This window comes from Boleophthalmus pectinirostris, unplaced genomic scaffold (assembly GCF_026225935.1).
Source record: "Boleophthalmus pectinirostris isolate CB_2022bp ecotype Guang Dong unplaced genomic scaffold, ASM2622593v1 HiC_scaffold_16, whole genome shotgun sequence".
Lineage (NCBI taxonomy): Eukaryota > Metazoa > Chordata > Actinopteri > Gobiiformes > Gobiidae > Boleophthalmus > Boleophthalmus pectinirostris.
The window spans coordinates 2978306-2988298 of record NW_026571095.1 but is presented as its reverse complement, the minus strand read 5'-3'; the positions used below and the strand labels follow the sequence as shown (position 1 = coordinate 2988298).

Here is a 9993-nt window from a genome sequence, read left to right as displayed (position 1 = left end):
TTAAGACAAAGAGAGAGAAGAGGAAAGTCAAATTTCTTCTTACAAAATCTGAACTCTGCTCCAAACCACATGATTTTCCTGACTGAGGATTGACTGTAGACTTCTCCATTACAACAACACAAACTGATGATTGACCATTAGAATTACTTTCAATCTTGATTCCACAGTCCTGGATTCAATTATCAATTACCAGGTCATGAGACTTATTGAATTGTCAAAGGTGCTTCACAATTTTTATTAAATAAGAAATAACCAAAATTTCACAATAAAAGACTTAAAACATACACAAACTGTAAGCATAATAGTGTTGGTTTTGGTCAACAATTCCAGTTTGCAATGATGGTCCTGTAGCCAAATAAAGGTTATTTTTGAAAATAATATTGGAAGACAGAAATGAACCTGTTTGAAGATTGTACTGTAGCCTTCAAATGCATTTACCATACTAAACACATTTTTGATCAACATGAGCCAAATAAACATTCATAAAGTCACAATAGCAGATTAAAAACATATTCAATAAGGTAAATACATCTCCTACTGTATTATCTTTATAGCCAAATAAACATTCAAAAATGCATTATGTAACTTTTTGGTTCCACAGATCTGACCTGTAACTTGGTCTGGTTTTGTTTCCTTGCAGATAGAAAAGTTTAATACCATACTGTGAAACATCCCAGATAAAGCAATAACATCTCCATGGAGAAAAGTATTTGACAGACTCTCCACCAGAATACTTACACATCATTAGTTCATTTGTTTTTCAAAATAAAACCAAAAGTAAGAAAATGAAAAAAAAAAACTACTAACTATTTTCTTCATTATTTGTCTCCAAAACCAAAATTGAAAAAATTGGATAACAATTCATTCTTTCAATTTTTGATTTTGTGTTTAAACGTGTAATGGAAAAAGCGGATATAGTTCAGTCCTGTTTGGTTCAGTCCTGTTTGGTTCAGTCCTGTTTGGTTCAGTCCTGGTTCAATATGCAGCGCAAAGTCTGTCATGCATGTTTTTATTATAGATCCCTGGTCAAAATTGGAAGAAATGGGAAATGGCCGTTAGGCAAAAAATGAAGAAAATAGCTGTTTTGTTGTTTTCTTCCTTTTGGTTTTAATTTGAAAAGTGAATGAACGAATGATACACGGATTCTTTAGATAAGTAAAACAACTCTTTGCCCCTAGGTTACATGAACCACAGTTTGAGCAACACTGCTTTATGACATTTGTCCTAAAATCAGAGTAACCAACAAATAGTCCAGTCTCCAGTGCTGGTACTGCAGCCTTGAAATGTTCATTTTGGTGAAACCTGTTTTACCTGTGTTGGTGTCAGATGATGCAGAGGAACTGGACCTGCGTGTTCAGCCCATGTTTAGGACCAAACCAGTTCAGAGAAAACCCAGAGAGCCGAGAGGTGCTCAACACCTGCAGCTTCTGCCTGCAGCTTGGTACAGACTGACCACTTGTTCTGAAGGTCAAGGGACTCAAACTTGCACTTTTAGAATGTGACATCACACACCATGGTGACGGCCAGAGCCTGGAGGGTGTCATGACCGTATTTGGAAGTCCATTTGATTCTGGGGAGAAATAATAGTTTAATGAACAAGCAGCAAATTGGGCATTAATGGTAAGGATAATTAATGGTGACTGTAGAATTCATGCATGTTGATTTTGCTAGTCGAACTGTAGATACATTTTTCTACCACATGATCAAATCAACTAGGCAACTGCAAGTAACCAAGGATTTTTTACACAATAAATAATTTGCTTTATTAAATGGCAACAAAGGTAGGTAGGGAGTATTTTTCAGACTTACTAACAACTAAAATGCCACAAACAAAAAAATATGATGAAATCTGATGATGCTTGGAATAAAGAAATATATATGCAAACATCAAAATACAGAAAAAAAACCTGACTAAACCTGACTAAAAGTTGGGCAGAAACTTTTAATATGATAGGCCTACTGTTACCCCAGATAAAACTATAAGATCACGTGGTAATATAAAAGAAAGAACTATTATTTAATGTTGAAATATAGTTTTTATTGTCTAAATTAAAAAAAATTTTGTGGTTCAGTATCGAGTTTATGACAACACTAGTACACACTAGGAACACAAAAAATGTCTGGATGTCTTCTCCGGCTCTGACAGTAGGCGGAGTGCTGGCGGTGGGTTAGCCCGGGGTGAAGCTGCAGTAAGACGGATTCCACCACTAGAGTTCTCCCCTGTATTGGTCCCTATCCACTCCACCTCCACTACGGCACTGTTTACCTCCAGCGCTGTGCTACTTAACTGGGGCCAGCCTGGAACACAGACAGCCCCATCTCTTGTCTATAACCTGCCGCAAAATACTAATGTAAGGAGCTCCGACTTGGACCCTCCGCAGCGCCGTGTGTTGGTGCCACTGTGCCCGAGGTGAGTGGCTCCGTCTCCCGCGGCGGCAAATGTCAAAACCGCGCGAGCTCCGGGGACCCCGCTGCGGCTGCTTAGCTTGACAGTTAGCTTAGCATGTAGCTTAGCATGTAGCTTAGCCGCTCGCCCCAGAAGCTGCCTTGTCTTTACCCCGTGATGGAGGATTGTGAACATGGCGCCCTCCAAAACAAACGAACAATCACTTAGCTCATGATAGTTTTATATTTTATGGCAACATATTACGCTGTTCTTTTAGTTTAAATTGTACTAGTGTTTTGTTAGAGTCTATGTTATTGACAAGTTTGACAAGTCTGGCTCTGATGCTATAATGCCTTTGGATACATGTTGCAACCATTTACTAGCACCGAAAAGCCAAACTCGCCAGCAATATAACCCCTTATAATGGCAAATTCCACGTTTATCAAGGAATTATAAAGTGTCCCATAATTATTACCATGACAATTTTGAGTTAACTAGCCAGGTTTATGTGAAGGCAAGTCTTTTATTATTCGCACCGAAGTTAGCAAAGCAGCCTAGCAGCTAACCAGACAGCTAACCCAGTTGTGGCCCCTTAAGTCTTTGTTGTCATTATTACTTTGACATGTCATATTTGTATACTATCTGATCTGCTGCGTGCCAAGTTGTAGTTAAAGTGTAAGCTCGTGTTTTTTTTTTACGCCATGGAAGCTGTAAAACGCAGTAGCCCCTGGTCATTGCCCCAGCCCACAGACAGCAGCGTGTGGATGTGTGTGTTTTTATCTTTTGCGCCAAACGTGAGCAAGCCAATTATCCAAACAATCGAGTGACAACATCACCGCTGCTCAGTATCTGCAGTCTGATATCGCAACATTTTAGAAATATCTTAGGATTGCATAAATACTAGTTTAAAGTGGAGTATCCGTGGATTTGCAAAAGACATCAAAACTCAAAATACAACAAAGCTTCAAACTAGGAGGGAGTTCATGAAAGAATAATGTAAGAATTTTGTCAGAGTTTAGGTGGCTGTAGTTACTATAGACTGTGTATGGTAGTTACTTCCATACTGTCTAATTGAGTTAGTGGTGACAGGAATAGATCTAAGTGAATGTGGCAGCTGTCATGCTACGATTGTCACTACATTGTTTTGTAATGTGTTTGCAATAACTTTGTTGCATTGTATTATTTTAAGATAATTTTTATACTGCTTTGATGGAAATGGCATGACTGTAAGTCACGGATTAGCAGGTTAGCTGGTTACTATATTTAAAAGAAAGGGTATAAACAACGTGCACATTCTTGAACTATCCAGTAAGCTTAAAAGTGCGCGTTGATGGATCGAACAGTAGCAACAGGGTAATTTGACTGGATGTTCACTTTCTTCACCATATTCAAGCAGTTTTTGAATCCAAAACTAACATTCTAGTGCATAGGAATAAATTTAAACTTTAGAATTATTTGTACCAAACTCTAATGCCAAAAGCTAAAACATTCCATACATACTCCTGTCACAGTAATTAATTATTATAGTGATTTATCATTCAATAAGTTGAACAATAACTTTGAAGGATTTTGAATATTTATCTGGAGTACTTTTTTGTAGTACTAGTAGGTAGATTTTTGTTATTTTTCTGTACTATGATAAGGCTTGAGCTGTAAAGTAGGGCTGCATGGTTCTGGAACAATATCTAATAAATTTTTCTTACTAGCATGTGATTGATTTGATTTCAAAGTTTACATTTCACATCCAACAAAATGACAAAATGACTGAAATATGAACTGAGAAACTAATACAAGAATTACAGAACATGTTTGTAGAGAACTACAGATCTAAACTACAGGGCAATTTTTATGCAGAATAAGACTGAAGGTATTTTGTTGTTTGTGGAGGAAATTATGGTACTTCTAAAATGATACCGGCCTTTGCAATTTGCTAAATGTGTCTATTCAAGTTGCAATTTTGATTCAATTACAATTAATCTTGCCGCCCAAACCCACACAGCATCTTCAAAGTTTCAAAATTCTTCTACATAACTAGCTATTGATTAAAGTGACAACATAAGTTTCACGGAGGATTTTGCTGAAGACCACATAAAATAGGATTTAAAATTCTTAAGATATTTTGGGATCCTGCTCTTTAAGGTGGCATTTGGCTTTGAACATCAGAGTTGTCCTTGTCTGATCCTTTATGACATTTTAAGCTTTGATCACTTGGATATTTCTTACCATGTTGAGTGTGGATTTTTTTATGACACTTTTTACACAGCACATTATCGGTGTTCTAATTTGGAAGTGTGAAGAACAGTCTTTTAAATCTGTAGTGCAAATTGTGGTGATTTGGTGATTTTGGTTTATATTTTAATTTTTTGTTTAAAAACTGAAAATTTTCTGTTAGGGCTGTAAAATTAATCGTAATCAAATCGAAATCACAGTTTGAATAGGTGCAATAAGCAAATCACAATTATTTAACCACTATAATTTCCTTGATAAACAACAAAATATCTAGTCTTATTGTGCATAAAAACTGCTCCTAACCCTGTAGTTTATATCTGTATAAACATGTTCTGAAATGTGATTCTTGTATTAGTTTGTCAGTTCATAGTTCCGTCTTTTTGTCAGTTCTTCTAGATGTGTTTAAAAATGTGATCTTTGAACAGAAACTTTTTATTAAAACACAAATCATAAATCTAACCTAATCACAAAGCTTGTCAAGAAAAAAAATGCATTGGATATTTTTCCAGAATCATGCAGACCTATTTTCTGGCTCCAGATTTATTTCATTAAACCAAATTGTAAAATGTGTGCAGCCCAAATGAGACTTTTTTTTTTTTTTTTTTACTCAGATGAAGCTAAAATTAACAAGTCTAATTATGACACTTGCAGGATTGTGTCAGGGTAAAATTAATTGCCGATTGTAATGTGCAAGTGCAAATGTAAGTGCAACTTTATTTATAAAGCACTTTAAAAAAAATAACAGGGCTGCTAACAACAGAGTGCTACAGAACATAATTAAAACTAATAAAAACAATAAAACAATATGAATAAAAACTGAAAATAATAAAAAACAATCAACATCTCAAACTGATTCTAAGGCCAATGCGAACAAGTGTTTTTGATTGTATTACTTTTAAATGTTTGATAATTTCTCTTTGCTTTTGTTGCAGTTGAGATGAATAAAGAAATCATGTCTCGTGTGGTGAAGAGGCGGCAGGCGGACCCCAAAGTGGTCCAGTACGTGTGGGCCGCCATCGAGGTCATCCGCAACCAGAAGCAGATCGCAAACATGGATCGCATCTCCAAGTAAGTCTGTCAGCATTTCTAACAGATTTCATTTAGCTATGTTCATGTACTGTATATATTTTCACCATTTATGATTCAAAAAGAGTTTTAGTCATTTCCATGATTGATTGTGATGGTTGATGGTGTCTCCGTCAACCCACATTTGTATTCTTTAAATTTCCATTATAAGAATTTACCGCATTTTTCAGACTGTAAGTCACTCCTAAATATAAGTTGCACCAGGTAAAAAATGCATAATGAAGAAGAAAAAAACATCTCACCAGGCTATAAGTTGCACTTTTTGGGGGAAATTTATTTTGTAAAATCAGAGGAACCAAAATTTCATTTGAAAAGTCAAGTTCTAGTAATAACAATAGAACAGAGAACAACAGACTGTTAATATGATCCATATGTACATATGAACAGTTCTTCAGATAACTATAACATAAAAAACAGAACAGAACAAACTTATCAAATTATCTCACTCTAAATCACTAAATCCATTGAATTCTTCATCCTCTGTGTCACTTCTGAGCAACTCAGCCTCGATCTCCAGAAGTAAACAGAGCACTACTTCCGCTTCTGTGTAGCAATCGTCAGACTCAGCATCAGTTCCAGTTAGAATTATTCGGGCCTTTCTGAATCCTAACAGGATGGTTTCAGTGTCACTGAAATCCAGGCTTTGTCGATCCATCCAGTGACTTCCAGGAAAGTTGCATGGCGCACCCTTCCAGTTGTCACAAGTTTCTTGGTCACTCAAAAAATTCTTTCTGCTTTTTGATTACCATTTTCGGCTGTATATTTTGCTACTTGCAGTTTATAATCTGCAAAATCTGATTTTCTTTTTGGGGGCATTTGTGTTCAGTCTTCTCAGTCGTCTTTATAAGTTTGTTTAAATTTTAAGATTTCACTGGTACAGAAGTAATGGTGCGATCGACTGACATATATAAGGTGCACCGGAGTATAAGTCGCAGGAAACACCCAAACCATGAAAAAAAGTGTGATTTATAGTCTGAAAAATATGATAAGCAGAACTGTAGTAGTCCGAGTAGTAGTCTGTATAAATAGTTGTTTTTGTATGAACCTCCGTGCAGGTGTAGTCTTGTGAGTGCAGTTTGAGTCAGATACACAGAGATATTAAGTTTTGAGAGGTTTTGATACGCCTCATTTGTCAGTTAATCCACCGGCAGGACATGTCATTGATTAAATGCCTAGAACAAACACTAAAACTGGGGTAGTTTACCTTGCTAACTTTACAATTTGTAGAGTCCTGAAAATGTCAGTGTTAATATGTTAAAGATGCACTAAATAACTTTTTGTTGGGGATCTGAAACCTGCTTGTCTCCGTGTAAATGATATTGCTCTGTCAAGAATGTTCCACAGAATGGCATTAAACTTACATTTCTTCATGAAAACAAGCAGGTGACGCCACCAGGCCAGATCTTTGGAGATGGGAGTCCACTCACAGAAAAATGCATGCAACAAAACACCTGTAACTGAATAAATGTTAGATGGATAAGTTTAATGCCATACTGTGGAAAATTCCAGGTAAAGCAATATCATCAAACAGGTGTCCAATCTCCACCAGAAAAGTTACACAGTGCACCTTGAATTTTAAAATGGTTTCTTGGAGCAAACTTTGTAACAACAACTTTATTCATTAATATGTCTCTAGTTACCCAACAGACCATTTAAAAGTTTTCCAAATTATTTTGTTGTGTTTCTCTCACTGAAGTTTTTAACTGCACCTAATTTCCACCTGAGATTTGTCATTACAAGTTGTTACACGGTAGCATGAGATTAGTCCTGTAAACCAGTGTGTTAATTTCAGTATAAAAGCCTGAAGTGATGGTTTCTGTCTTCATGTCATTTGTAATTACAGCAGCTGATAAATCTTCCCCCCAAAAACAGCACAAGTTCTTACACGAGGTGGATACAGACAGTTCTTCTGTAGAGCTGGACCTGAGGGCAGAGAATCCAGCGCTAAACCAGACCTGTCAACACTTGAACACACACAGGCCAAATTGTGGTGTCTTTTTACAGTTTTTTTTAAATAATATTTTTAGTAATGATATTTTTATAACATATATGTAGATTTTGTTTTTGATTATTGGATCTGCTCTTATTTCATGTACTTCTTAACATTTTTACTTAGTAACGTTGAAGGAAACACAACTAAAATAATGAATACAGCCTCATGTTTGCCAAAAAAGTTGTAAACTGTCGAAATTCTTTTAATTAAAGTTGACTCAAGACAGACTTTTAGCTAGACTATGTCACAGGACAAACTACATATTTTGCCAAAGATTACACCTAATAGAATTTAACACAAAAACACAATTTTAAACATTAAAATGAGTTTGGCCAAAAGTCAGTACTCTAGGCAGATTAAAGGTGCAATATGGAACTTTTCTTGTGAGTTGTCTACCTAGGGCTGTCGCGATTATGGACTTTCTCCTGCGGTGCGGTATGCAATGATATCGTACCCCCTCCCCCACCCCACATCCCCTGGAGTTATAATATTTCCAGCTGTTCTGAAAACTTTCTCTGATGATGCACTTGTTGCGCAGATGCACATGTACCTTGGTTGTTGTATGGATATAGTGTGTGTAGTGTGGCAGAAGTAACATTTGGCTTTGGAACAAGTGTTGCTGCGTCTCTCCAGCTCTCACTGTGACAGCTCGGGTCAGAGTCCTGCACCAGGTCGGGTACCTGCGGACTTAAGAGAGCGAGCTCCTAGCATGAGGACGCAGAGCAGGTGTCCGCAAAGCGCAATCAGGCGACTGCTGCATTTACATCCGTGCGGCGCGGAGCTCTACGCTGGTCCTTTCACTTGCGGTCACCAGACTGTGTACGTGGGTTAATCTTGGGTTATCATGGGCACGGGCGGTAACGGGTGGAATGTTAACGGGTCCAGGCGGTTATAGATCTCTAAAAATGCACCCGTGTAGGACTCTGAGTCGGGTCACGTTGGTCAGGTGCGGTGATCGCAGTGGCCCAACATGCACCGCGGTGGGCCTCTTAGTACCATGGTGATTAATTTTTGCAGTTATTGCGACAGCCCTATGTCTATCACTTGCTAGTCTCCATGGTGTTGCTTTGTTTTGGAATTTTCCACAGTATGGACTTTAAACCTGTCTGTCTTCCACTTAATTATTTGTTTTTATTGTATAAAATGCCTTGAAGAAAGGAAAAGCTTTTACCTTACCAGGTCTTAGTGGACATGTCTAACAGATGTCTGACTGACCTACTTGTCTCCATGGAGATAAGTCAGTTTAAGGCTGTACTGTGGAACTTGTAGGCAAAACCATGGCACCTTCTGAAATAGTTTAATAAAAGTGTTGTTGAATTGAGAACACAGACAACTTCCATTCGCCTCTGGTGTTTGGTTATGAATATGAACCACCTAATTGTTGCACAAATGTTTCCCACTCGGAGCGTTTGTCTCATTCACTCCCATTATACCGCAGCACTAAGCGTCTGAAATGCCCGTGCTGATGAACTGAGTGCAGATCTGCGCCTGATGACAGATCTCTCATTCACCCAGCGCCACAAGACTAAACGAAACACTTCACACGTCCTGTACGAGCAGCCGGAGCACCTCGGGAGCTGGCGCCGCTCCAAGTCCGCCCTGGCTGTCGTCATGGCAACACAAAGCGGCAACACGCGCCCTCCCCCTCCATCGTCCCACCGCAGCTTTATTTCCCCAAACCGCTGTTGTGGATGAGTGCCTGTTGACATTGGAGTGAACAGTGAATATTATTCAAGGTCCCTTTGCAAATCTGAGTTACTTATTGATGTGGACTCACAAAACGCTCATTCATTTAAAGAGGAAGGTGGAGGGGATGGGCTGGATATTTTAGATATACAAAAGGCTGATTATTTTAGAGCTGGCTAAAACTGAGGTTATTGACACTGTGTTATATTTATGTCTGGGAAATTAGACATGTTGTGAGATAGTATATTGACCCCGGGGTGAACATATCGCTATAGGATTTTGACTCCCCTTAATTTTTCTTTAGTAGTTATCTAATCAATATTTCTCATGTCATTTACTTTTATTATATATTGCTACATATTCACTTTCTTTTAAGGTATTTTAAGGAATGTTTTGATGGAGAACAACTTGGTATTTTGTGTAAATGTAACGTATTGTTCAAATTGCATATACATAGTAACCTTGTCACTTTTAATATTGTATTTTACATTGTTATGGTTTTTTGTTTATGTTCAGATAATCCTTCATCATAATGTCAATGTAGGCAATGGTTTATAAGAATAATGACCTTGAATTTAGTCATGTTGTGTTATAATAAACATATTGGGGGGTC

At 37.5% G+C, this 9993-nt stretch overlaps 1 protein-coding gene across 2 annotated transcripts in view; it reads left to right on the top strand.

Annotated features, from left to right (window-relative positions):
- The first annotated feature begins 2205 nt into the window (after positions 1-2205).
- zmynd11 (zinc finger, MYND-type containing 11) overlaps positions 2206-9993 on the top strand; it is a 37385-nt gene continuing 29597 nt past the window's right edge. For both annotated transcript variants that reach the window (XM_055151522.1, XM_055151521.1), the window contains exons 1-2: positions 2206-2410; positions 5548-5683. In XM_055151522.1, coding sequence (XP_055007497.1) covers positions 5553-5683 — 131 coding nt within the window. In that variant the 5' untranslated portion in view covers positions 2206-2410; positions 5548-5552. The remainder of the gene's footprint in view (positions 2411-5547; positions 5684-9993) is intronic.